Below are 13,306 nucleotides of genomic sequence, written 5' to 3' on the forward strand. Positions count from 1 at the left end.
CAGTTAACTGCATCAGCATGTTTGCATGAATTCAGATTAGTCAGACCGGAAGGCTATAGCTAGGACAAAAGTGGGCTGCCATCCTCTCAAAACAATTACATCCATCCATTGTCTACACACTTAACAATGCAGAATCACCTGAGAACTGATGGACGGGCTTTGTACCTAATAAAGTGGCCAGTGGATGTCTATTCTTTTTTTTAACGGGATATCCTTCAAAAGTCATTATCTACTTAAGCAGTTCAAGCAAGTGTTGATTCACAAACACAAATTTTAACATAATCTCCATTCACTACTGTATTTTTAATGTTTATTATTATTATTATTATTATTATTATTATTATTATTATTATTATTATTATTATTATTATTATTATTATTATTATTATCTTAGATTCAAATTAAGTACAGAAAATGATCTCACCCCAACTATTCCTTGGTATTAAAGGTAATTAAAAACGAGTCAGGCTTCACAAAAAAGGGGGGAGAGAAAAATATGGGTCTGTTCCTTTAAATCTTCCCCACTTTTAATTTTTTTGGAGCGAGGGAGGGAAATACGGAGACAAGGGAAACCAAGCAATGTTAAAACACATTCATACAGACAGTGGCGAGCCGACATCAGCAGCAACACGCTAACAGACTGACCAGCTCCCGTTCAGCCGCCACAAGCACAGTTCCCGCTGCGTGGATGCGTGGAAGACCCCCCTGGTCTGGGTGGAAGGGGGAGAAGTTTCCCCAAAGACGAGTCTGGATCCAGCTGAGAGACGATGCCTTCTTCCTTTAGACGGGTCTCACAGGTGGCTCTGTGGATTTGCTGATTTTTATTTCTTATTTTTCCAAGTTATTCAGCGGGGACAGGAAGAGATTCTGAGCCAGAGGATGCTCCCACAAGTCATTCGGATTTTGTATGTCTTGTCTTTTTGCGTCTTCCAAGGAGGTTTCATCAGGTAAGAAGATTTAAAAAAAAAAAATAAATAATAATAATAATAATAATAATTAAGCGATGCGAGTTTTCTTTCTTTTTTTGGTATTTGATTGGCACAAACTTTTTTTCGAAATTGGACATTAACTGTGCGCTATAATAATTTGTATTACTTACAAACAGTTCATTTAATCTCTCTCAGAAATCACATATGGATTCAATAATATACCAAGAGGGAAAACTGAATTTATGTTTAATATTTTGATAACCTGGAACCATGTTGAGCGCGTTCTTTTTCTTCTTCCAGGTTTTTACGCACACAGAAATCACACAACTCCGAAAATACACCTCTTCAATGACTTAAGGAAGCGTAGTCGCTTAAAGAAACTTTAGATATAACTTATTGTGGTTGAGCAATATCCTCACTGGCAAAACAATTACTTCCCTACTAAGCCGCAAATCCTTGTCTTGTTAATTATATTTTCTTTTCAGAAACTAGAATAAAATGAAATTTAAAAAGTGCTGTTTTGTTTAAAAATGCAAACATGATTTTTTTTGTGTGTGTGTAAAAAACGGATAAACACAAACTTTAATATAATTACATTTTCTTTTATCAAAAAAGAGAGAAAAATAAACAAAAATAACATCAGTCTACTAGCAAAGTGTATGCTTCAATAACGGGTGACGTCACTGCCCATATATGGGGGGCGGTGTTTGACATGCCTTGAATTAAAAAGACGCTTTTTTTAATTATCTAACTCTTCAAAAATATTTATTTATTTTTATGTAGCTTTCACTATGCTCTTATTCAGGGCTGCACTGTGCTGCTGCTGCTTTGCAGCCAGAAAGTCCTGGGTTTGAATCCGATCCTGCGTGTGGTATTTCTGCATAGATTTTCTCCCTGTGCATGCCTGGGTTCTCTTCGGGTACTCTGGCTTCCTTGCACAGTCCATAATGTTACAGTAACTCTGTCCAATGTTACCATTAGGAGTGCATGATTATGTTCCATGTGATGGGCGTGGGGTGAGAATAAGGTGGTATAAACAATGGGTGGATAATTATGCCTATATATGCACTTTTTTGTGGTTAAAAAAAGTGGTTTGACACTTTTAGGGTGCACAGAAGAAACAGTGCCTCCTACAGTCTCAATATATAATGGTTGCAGAATCAGGTGCCTGCTTAGTAATATAAAAATCAATTTTTCTCTATGCCTGTGGTCTTATACTTTATCGATTTGAAACATGAAAAGAAATTCAGTCTTTTCATGTTTCTTACCTGCCTTTGACTTTTTAAAAAAGTAAAGATATCTTGTATTTCAATATAATATTTTCACTTTTTAAAACAGAAATCACACTACCACTTCTTTGTTTTTGTTTCTCATGAGAACATCCAATTACCAAAACATGCACAGACCCAAAATATTGGGATACATAAAGAGCATTGCGAGACGGAAAGTCATCCTGGGGTACAAGACCTGACAATTAATGAACTTCAAACCCAAATTTACATTGAACTTGTCTCGATAATTGCGGCTCAATAATTTAAATAAAAAAGACAATTTTATTTGATGAATTCAATTTGAAAATTGAAGCCCATACCATTTATCAACCAATCAAGTTTAATTGCACAGCACATTTCAGCAACAAGGTAGTTCAACGTGCTTTACATCACAAAAACATAAAAATAAGTCATAAAAACATGTTACAATCAACAATTAAGAAACAAACATTACATTTTGTTGATGTCATCATCAAAATCATCAATACACATCAAATATATTGATCGATATTTGAGTGATTATGGCTCGAAAGCAACTCTGAACAAGTGGGGTTTTAGCCTTGATTTAAAGGAACTCTGTGTTTCAGCTCTTTTGCAGTTTTCTGGAAGTTTGTTTCAGATTTGTGGTGCATAGAAGTTGGATGTACCAGTGTTCGCAAAGACTTATTAGCTGAAACATTTTAGCTACGCTTGCCAAACTGGGAGACGTGGGGGTGTCTCAGGCAGGACATTTCTGAATCACTGAGCAGAATTTTCTCTCATGTCTCAGATTTGAATCTCTTTAGTGGGCATAACAGTAACTTCTGTACGTTGTGCTTTAAGCATGGTAGATGGGATATTTTTATGGATACAATAAATTACAGCTGCTGGTGTAGCTGCAGCTTCTGAAGAGGGCAATGGCATGCCTGACAGTAATGATTCTGATGATGATTGTTAGAGCTTTGATGAATGGGACTTTGAGATCAGCTAAGGGGGGACTGCACGTCTGGTTTGAGAGTAAAGCTTTACAGTAACTTGCTGCATCTGTGGATATTTTCACAGCTTCACAATCTGATCATGTACACATTGGAAAAGCACTGAATAAACTAAATAAGACATTGATCAGCAGAATGTTATGCAAATAATGCAGTGAGGATGTTGCACAACACTTCTACACAGGATCTGTGGATAGATTTGCAAAAATACATTTGCAAACAAACCAATGATGGGGGCCTTTGTGGTTCTGTGTTTATTGCGGATCGGTTATAATACAGTGGGCTAAGAGGTTTTAGCACAAAAATCTGCTAGTCAAAGAGAGCTGCGTCCAAGTATAGTAATAGAAGGTTTAGTGGAAGGAAAAAGTGTATGGTTTAAAAGGTGGACAAACAGTGATGACTGTTGCATTGGAAGATTGTGAAGAGATTTACAAGGGAACAGCTAGAGACCAGGCTTCAAAAATGGCTTAAGATCAATATCTCCTTCTAGCTAAACTAGTCGAAGAGGTTTTGTCAGCTGACTGTCTTATTGCAGCAAAGTGCTTTACTTCCTTTCAGACAAACTAATATAATTAGCAGTACTTCTTTTTGCCAGAAAATCCTGCAGATAAGAGTTGAACTTTGGCCATTTAGGTTTTTCTCTATATGTGTGCAACTGGTGCATTTATCAACCTGTTGTGTTTGGATTTAATTTTGTTACACAGCTGCCAGCCTTGCTTACAGGTTGGGGTCATTGTGGCTTTGCTTCTGCAGGCAATAAGGGAAAGCATCAGTCAAGGTTGTGTTCAGTATTTCTGGTTCCAGAAGCAGAAATACATCTTGATTTTTCTGTTCATCATTAATTTCCACTTGTCTTAGCCTATTCTCCTTTCCTGCTTTCCAAACTTCCTTAGCTTCTTTCTTTTCCCCACTCAGTGCCAAAAAACTTTTTTTGTTCACACTGAACACTTTCCTTATTTCATGCCCTGCCACCCTCAGGTGTGAACGGAAGGGAATTAAGATCTGCATAATCCCGGAGCGGAACAGAGCCGTGACTCTGTGAACCCAGGGGCGAGGAGAGCAACTCTCAGCCTGGAGAGGCAGTCAACTGACAGCACCTCCTCTGAGAAATTATATGCTCTCCTGCTGGCCTTCCTGCTCACTACATGACGGGGGGGAGGGAGCCACAGGGAGGCAAGAAGGAAAAGGGGAAAGATTAAGGAACGAGGGCAGGTGTAAAAGACAGGCGGAATCAGACGGAGGTGGGGAACGCGAAAACGTTGAGAAAGAACCGTGCCGAGATGTATGCGAAGACGAAGCTGAGAGTTTGGCATGTTTAGCTGCAGGCAGCAGTTAGGATGGGGCTTGGAGACGGAGAAATGTGGCACAGGCTGGGAAACGGAGACAATGTGAGCAACTGGAGGCGGAAGAAGAGATCCGAAATAAGAAGCTCTCTGCCATTTTTGAACCTACAAAGCAGAGCTCGCAGACTGGAAGGACGTAGAAGTGTTGGTTGCCTGTCAACAGGAGGAAAAACGGGGACAAAGAATGCAATGAATATTACAGGTCACATCAAAGTTAAAGTATGCAGTCTGAGAGGGTTGCGAATGTAGACTGCATGCATCAATCTGTGTGTGTGTGTGTGTGTGTGTGTACAAAGAGACAGTGTTGCACCTTGCACTTCATGTCAGTTTAAATTCAGTGCCAGCTGAAAGGGAAAACCTGAATCTGTCTGACTTCCTTAGTTTTGTCAGCCACTCGGTTGATTTGTTGGAGGAGAATCTAAGCTTGAATCAAAAGAAAAAAATAAGGCACTTTAGGAATATTTTTGAATTATTTTAGAGCAGAACAGTGTTAATACATTAAATTATCTGTAATTTCCTGGTATAGTCACTTTTTTCTCACTCAACATTAAATATCGTGGCTTTCAGCCATGAAAATATGATTATACCAATAGTGTATTTTTACATGACGTATAAATACACCTGAACATAAACACATGCACATCTTGCTGCAGTTTGGGTTGCTTAATAAAAAGTAGTACCAGTCTAAAACTTTCCTTTTTAATCATTTCATAAGTATTTGAACTTCACAACAGCTGAAGGATAAATTGTGGAAATGCTTCCACGCTTCCTGGTTATCAGATATCTATCTGTTCATTGGTGAATTGCAGAGTGAAGCAGTGGTTTGCCTTGGAACGAGAGACAGATAATCTCAACAGGCACGCTGTCCTTGCCTCTAGCCAGAGAGAGATCACGATTCACATCAGAAATGGGTTTATCATCCCATTGAGCTGGGAACTCCTGAGCCTGAAGCTTCCTTCAGAGAAACCTTGTCCTGGGGGAGGCTTTTCCTCTTAACTGTAAATGTTTTAAATGCTTCTCCACTGATTATAAACCCAACGTCATCATATTTTCATGAAATACAGCCTCGGACAGAATTGCTTCAGTTACAGTATATTGCAGAGATCTTTAGAGATAATCAGTAACACAAATAGGCTAAACGAGCAAAGGACTTGTTCTTTTTAGAGTTTATCTGAATTTCAGACACATAACATTTGTCATTTTTTGGACTGCAGAGATGTTTTTCTGTGCTGCTTCCCCGCCTGCTGTACTAATAGCCTTCAGGTTTGAAATTGGTGCCTCTCTTATTTAGAGCAAACATTCATTCAAATAAATTCAAGTTGTGAATAGCTTTGTTTACAATAGAAAAATAATAAAATATCACATTACTTATAACTGTCATGATTTAAAACAGCTGAAATAAGCTTGATTTAAATAGTGCTTATATTTTGACGATATACAATAAATTCTAACCCTACTTCACTCATGATAGTATGGGTTTTTTTTCCAACCCATATCATATATTAAAGACCTCAAAGAAAAATCTGATTATTAATATTGTTAATATTGAAAATACGAGCAGGTCAAAGCTTCACAAAAACTGGAGATCAGAAATCAGTGCATCTGTAGCTCTTCTTGTGAAAGAGCCAGAAAATCATTTTGCCAGCAGCTTTCACTTAAAGATTGAAGAAGACTTCTTCCTCCCTCCTTATATAATGAAGCTTTTGTATTGTGAGAGAAAAACATTCTTGTTTTATCCAGTTTTAATGAGCGAAATATTGTTTGCTTGCTGAAACTTAAATTCCTTCTGGACTCGGCACATCAAAATAAGGCTGTTCGTAAATTAAAAATGGCGCATGTGCCTGAAATGTTCAATCTATACACTGCGTAGTCCATGGCTGTACATTCCCGTGAAGAGCCTCTGAAGCACCTGTTAAGCCGCAGAGAAAAAAAAACAGTTTCTCACAGCAAACATACTGGATGGAAGTAAACACAATTCAGCCAATGTATAAACATCCAGTTACGAGACACAATCTTTTTGAAATGGGTTTAATTAAATTTAGATGGTTGTCCCAGCTGGTGTAGTAGCATCTGCTCTCTAACGTGATATCTGGAGGCAAATAAACATGAAAAGGAGCCGCTTTGCAGAATATTCGTTTTGAACTACTCATCTAAAAAAGAAAAAGAAAAAAAAAAGGCCACTGGCTTGTTTGTTTTTTTTAATACATTTAATTTCAACGTGCAAACTTTTGCATATCTAAAACAACTAAAGCTTTAAACACGATGTCTTATTTTGTTGTTTTTGTCAGGGAAGACAGGAATACCGCTCAGTGATTTCTCCTTGAGTTGCACTCAGACATTTTTTGCTAAAATGCAGGAAACTCCCCACACACTCTGTTGATACGCAGCAAGGACTGCGTGAACAAGGAAAAGTGCAGAAGAGGAGCAGATGGGATGTTTACGTGAGTTAATGACTAAAAAATGAGCCAAGTAGGACGAGGGGAGTCGAACAGACGGTTTGCTCTCCACAGCCAGCACAGCTCTGAGCAGCCCTGGTGTACTTATCAATGAACTATGACGATGAGAGACACGAAGAAGATTCATCAAAAGATAAAGAACAACTCGGTCTGTTTCTGCTTCTTAGCTTTAAAATCCACTGAGGATACGTGCAAGATCTAATTGTCTCCACTTCCTTAAAAAACAGTTAACCTTATCATGCCGTCTGCTCATTCCTTTAGGAAAGTCTTTTTATATTCATCAAAAGTCCTTTAATTTTGCATTGTAAGAGTTTGTAGTGCTCAAAATAAGTCATTGCATCTTTCATTAAAACTAACCTCCATTCTTGGTTTCGTAGCAAACAGGATTTAGTAAAAAGGAAGCTGTAGCCACACATATTTACTCTAAGAATCTCTTAATGATCAAAGCGCCTGACACAGATCGGCCCTTTGCTTCAATGTACATTATATTAGTGATTGGGTTTATAGTGGAGATGACAGGTTGCTGATGGGGTTTGGTGTTAGGCTGACATCTCAGGCTAAGAACCGTGAGTGATTACTTTCTGCCCAATATGATTTTCCTTTGTTTTTCGTACATGAACATACGTTTTTGTGGGCCTACAGTTGATGTTAACACACAGCAGCTGACTTAGATCATGTTAGTATCCAAAAACACAAAGAACATTGAAATAAATAATCGTCTCAAGTGTCAAATACCAGCAAATTGACTTTATTTACTCATATCCAAGGATGAAATAATGCACCAGCTCATAATTTGACAAGACAAAATATTACAAATATTTTACAGAAAACAAAGAATCTAATTTTTCTTCACAAATAGACGGAGCAGTTTTACAAATCACAAACTGCATTTTAAATAAGCTGTACGCAGTGTGGAGTATTTTAGTAAAGATTTGATTTCTCTAAATATTGCTGTTTCAAGTTGGACCCCATTAAAGGGTGGAACAAATCCACGAAAAGCAATTTGAACATCTCAAACTGTGATTTCTCTCAATTCAGTGTAAAATAATCCAGCTCAGGTTGTTCCTTTCAGGTATTTTAGACCCATATTCCTTGAAAAAGGTAAAATAGTCACTTAGCACCTAATCCGTCACCCAGTTCTGCTATTTTGTGTGGAAAAATTTTCTGGTACTTCCATCACACTGTTTCTCTTTTCCTTCAACGACCTAAAAACATTAAACATCATTGGAAAAATGATTCTCCAATATTGTCTCCCTGTAACATTTGCAAAAGTGATGTTCCCAATCCTGATGCAGCGGAACACTGTGAATTTCACACCACTAACCCTACAACACACACACTAATCAGAAAAGCATCACACTTGCTTCCAAGACATGTCAGGAGTTGTTGTTTCACACAATTCCCTTTTTGTCTATACACTAAGTGTTCACTGGAAGACAACAAATAGCGTAACAGCAGCTTCACAGTACGTATGAAACATTCTTATCCTGCTTTTTGCCATTTGCTGCTTCTACCGAGTACCTAAAGATGACTGACAATGTGTTAAACTTCTTCAATGTAGCCAAAGAAAGTTATTCTGAAAGCAGCAAGGTAACTCTTCGCAAAACAGATTCGAGCAACATTGTCACGTTTAAATGAAACCACAATCACAACTTGAGGCGATCTTGTAGAATGTGTTAAACGTCAAGCTGGATATCGAGTCTTTTATAACTGCCTTCACATTATGGCCTGTGTGCTTTAATTTCAGGGTATTTTCTTACTTATCTTTCAACTTGATTCATGTTCTGCATTTATGTGGTTTTTCTTTTTCTTTTTCTTCTCTTCATTCTGCTCTCTGCAACCTCCTGCACACCTGTTCCCAAGCTGCTGTAATCACTACACCTGCTCAGTGATTATCTTTCTTCTATATAAATACTTTCTGGTTTCCTTAATACTGTTTGTCAGTCCATAGTTTCTGATTCGGTCAACTGAAGGGAGTTGTTTCTCACCGTTTGATTTTCTAAATATTAGTTATCATCCTTAGGTTTGAAAGATAGATTTTATAGTCTATATTTGTTCTTTCCACAGTGTTATTTTAATAAAAACAAGCTGCTTCCATCATAACTGAAAGCTATGACCCGCTGAATAACAGTTTCATGCATGACGTGCATTTGCTTGGAGATCACATCGACACATATTAAAACAAAGTAATGAGCACAAAACGGAGAATTAGTGCAAAGATGCCGACAAAAACCCAAGTTAAAATGGTAAAAATATAAAACTCTTAATGTTGAAAAGAATTTCTTGTTGCCTGAATCTGTTTAAGAAGATCACTGAATTTTACAGTTCTCCTTTGGGAGGATTAAACTTCATTGTTTTGGTTTAATCTCAGATCTCAATTAGAGTTAAAGAGCTCTGATAAAACCCACATTAGATCTGCTATCTCCCCAGCGCTAATGGGAAATTAGACCAAGATGGTTAGTATGACGAGAAGGATTAGGATGCCTTCTCTCGTGATAAGATAAAGAGATAAAAAGAAACAAGGAACTGCATACATTTAATTTTGATATATCCAGCAGACAAAAGCTGCCTTAACACTTTGAATTGGCCTCCTCTCACTTTATTTAGCCCATTTCACATTATTTTTGGTCATGGATGTTGGTCTCTTTCTCTCATGAGGCTCAGCTTTTTCCAGTCACAGAGAATAAATCGAGCTACAAGAAGGAAATGTGTCTTTCATGTTGGATAAAGTTGTTTTAGAACATGTTGTAAAATAGTTTTCTCTTTGCGCTGTCTCTGCGTCTTTGACGGTAGGGTCGTGTTCAGACCTTTTCGCAACAATGCATTCAGTTTTTGTCAGGAAAAGTTGAAACAAAGGCCAAGTTCCAACATAAGCAACATTAGCCAGAATTACTTGCCATTATTTACAAATAGTATAGCAATCTGGTAGGTGATAAATTATAGAGAATCATTTATTTACCTTAAAATGAAGCCAATACTTTTTATCTTTCTTGACCGGAGGCATTAAAAGCATAAAAGATAACTGTGCTACCTGGATTTATGGTGGTCAGGGCAGCTGTGGCTACAATGTAGTAGCTCACTACCATCACTGGGTTACCGTGTGCTTGAATGGGTTAATGATTCAAAGTAGTGTAAAGCAGTTTGGAGTCCTCTGGATTAAAGTGCTGTAGAAGCACAAGCCATTTATTGTTTCTGCTTGTTTTTGAATGTAATTGAACTTTTTACTCCTGGTCAGAATGTAGGAATGTTTCAATGAATGAAGGAGGAACAGAACTGTGCATGGCTTACATGTTCAAACAGAGCACTTGACTTAAAGAGTTTCTAAATACAATCACATTTTGTACATTTTCAAAATTATTCTCCTCAAACGCACATTTCTTTGAATATGCTATTTTTTAATCTGTGCAGCGATTTTTTATCTTGTAAACTTTCCTTTACTGTACAATCTCTTCTAATTTTCTATTTGAATATTTTACCTTGTGTAAATCTGCATTCTTCCATTTGCTTTTCATTTTGCTGTTGGCACACCTGAATTTTTCCACTAAGAGACAATAAAGGATATTTCTACTCTATTTGTGACGCCACTGCTGTGATGTGGAGTATTTTAATTAAACTGTGCAGACTACATTTCTCATGATTAATTTTTGTGCAAGTTGTGCAAACCCAAAAAAATATTAAAAGGAAAAAAATATATAGAAAGCCAGGGGTTGGCAGTTCTTGTGGTGATTACGCATGACGCATTTATGCAGAAGTACGACTTTGTGTAAAAAAACAAAACAATGTATCACTTGGTAAACCTCCTTGGTATCCAGGATACAAAGTATGTGACACAGTGGAAAGGTAATGCAATTAAGTTGACCTCTCCACTCCTGTTCTCTGGCGTTTGCAGATTAAAATGGCCACTTATTGACTAGAGCAGCACTTTCGCTCTGAGGTTCACAACCTACAATTAGAGGGCAGAAGTGGGGAACCATTATGAAACTCTCCATCATGTCATTATTTCTCCCCAAAGGGCCCATGTTGATGAAACTTCACTTCCAGCAGGCAGAAAAAATGTTCTCTCTGAAAGCCAATACACAGTTGGATGAGAATAAATATATGTAGTCAACGGGAGGTCTGCTCTGACTGGATAAAAACACCGTCAACTGAGCCAATGAATGACTGTTCAGTAATCAGTAAGTAATTTTCTATCTCTGTGGTTTATTTGCCAAATGTTGGAGGCAAGAGCTGAAAGAAAAGTAGCAGTTTGAACTTGCGTAACAAATTAAAATTACTTTAAAGCTCAACTATTCCAGCTGCTTATCAAACACCAAGTAAAATCTATTACTTTACTAAAAGATAAAGGTCAAGATCAAAGCTAATATTGATCAATGTGTACCTGCTATTTTAAAAGAAATTTGACTTTGCATTATAGTTTTATATGATGCCTCTAATACATAATAGTCATTTTAAATGGTCTTAAATGCTAAATGTACATATTGTTTTGCAGTTTTTGCTTCATTACGTCTCAGCATATTGTTGGTTCAGCAAATGATTAATCAAAACGAAATTAGTTGACGACTACTTCAGCAATCAATTCATCGTGATTAATCAAATATTTGTTTAAGCCCATCACTCCAAGTTTGTTTTTGATGAGGGAATAACATAATATAAAGCTCTTTTTTTTCCTGTAACACTTTATTTGCACTAAATGTTGCATTAAATGTCCATTATTAGGGTAAACTTTGCATTATTCGGTCGATAAAGACCCTTTTTAATGCAAAGTTCTATTAAAATTTGCATTAAAGTGTCATTATTTACCAAATGACACTACATGACAACAGTTGTAAACATTTATAAAGACTTCATGTTGATGACAGATGTTATGTCTTGTTTATGACAGTGTCATGTCAGCCTAATGCTGACATGGTAAATAAAGTGTTAGCGATTTTCCTTTGTGAATCAAATACTGTGTGGTAAGAGCTGAGTTGAAAGAGAAAGAGGTGATGAACATCAGCATTAGAAGCTTTGAATGTCAGGAAAATGCAGACTAGCTTGAGTTAGGTTTAGTTTACTTTTATTATTTTGTTAAATCCAAATTATATTTGTAAAAAACTTCTTGGCTCTTTGGTAAAAAAAAAAAAATTGATATGTGCTATTGATATTAAATTATGACAGAACTTGCAGTCTAGTAAACCCAGTGAGAGCTATAAAAAAAAAGCCTCTGTGGCTCATGTAAAAACCGTGATCCGCTCAAACATGCCACTTTTCAGCATTCTGCTCACTCGCACAGAGGAAACAGAGGACTTGCTGCTGTCAGAAAATAAAATCCTAAACAACAAATTGTTCCACATCCTGTATTTTACCTCAGCCGAAGTCACACATGAGCAGCGGAGCAGAATCCATCGGGCGGTAAAAGGGGGCCGGGAGCGGCGTTGAAGGGGGATTATAGCTGTGTTTGTCCGATAACATGTTGGTCAAGAGGGTTTCTCCTCCTTCAGTGGCGTCAAAGGAGGGCGGTCAAAATGTGCAAGTCCTCTCTACACAAAGAATTACATTTTACATTCACCTTAAATCTTCACAGAAGTGCATAGAAAGAAAGCATAAAGCTTTGAGACGCTTCATGAGTGCTCTGCTGATTGCTGGTTGGACATCCTGTAGGTGGGCATTATCTGAGACTCTTTTGTATAAGTGGTGGATATGTCACTCTTTCTATGGAGTGCCAAGCTGCTTCAAGGGTAAAACACTGCAGATCATGTATTTCCACAAATCCCTGCTCTGACCTCTGCATTACTGGCACACTCTTTTCTCCCCACATTAGCGGGATGACTTGTTGTCCTTGACTGGTGAAGCAGTATCAAACTATAATATGCTTAAGTTTAAAAAAAGTTTGCTGAAGGAGAACACATCAGTGTGAACTTGTAGAAGTGCTGCTGCTAATCCCTAAGGATGCTCTAAGTTGAAGTGAAGGATTTTTTATTTTATTTTTTTAAATAACCCAGCTTTCACCGAGTGTGGTTTCTTAAAATAATTCCCGCAGAAGTCTTGTGGAGTAATTTTGGTGAAATGTTTAGGCATTTGGTATTCTCTCTCATTTTTAGCACACTGCTCATCATTTGAGCAAGAAAAATATGGGATCTGCTCTCAAAGAATCTCGGAACGCAACGTTGGCTGAGTATTACTTATTGCAGCATACCCTTAATGCACACAGTGTCTTATTAAATTATTTCTTACAGCCTTTGAGCTTTTTCACAGTTGATCATGTTGCAACCAGAAATGATACATTTATAAACCCTGGAGGTTTGCTATTGTCTCCGATGAAGCTATCCAGGCTTCAATTCCCGACCCCAGGAC

The 13,306-nt window shown here is 37.4% G+C and overlaps 1 protein-coding gene across 1 annotated transcript in view; it reads left to right on the forward strand.

The window, feature by feature from the left end:
• Positions 1 to 876: 876 nt before the first annotated feature.
• glra4a (glycine receptor, alpha 4a) overlaps positions 877 to 13,306 on the forward strand; it is a 53,013-nt gene continuing 40,583 nt past the window's right edge. The window contains exon 1 of the mRNA XM_014990794.2: positions 877 to 947. Within this exon, the coding sequence (XP_014846280.2) occupies positions 880 to 947 (68 nt within the window). The 5' untranslated portion in view covers positions 877 to 879. The remainder of the gene's footprint in view (positions 948 to 13,306) is intronic.

Source organism: Poecilia mexicana, unplaced genomic scaffold (assembly GCF_051168715.1).
Source record: "Poecilia mexicana isolate PSO_F unplaced genomic scaffold, ASM5116871v1 scaffold_10, whole genome shotgun sequence".
Lineage (NCBI taxonomy): Eukaryota > Metazoa > Chordata > Actinopteri > Cyprinodontiformes > Poeciliidae > Poecilia > Poecilia mexicana.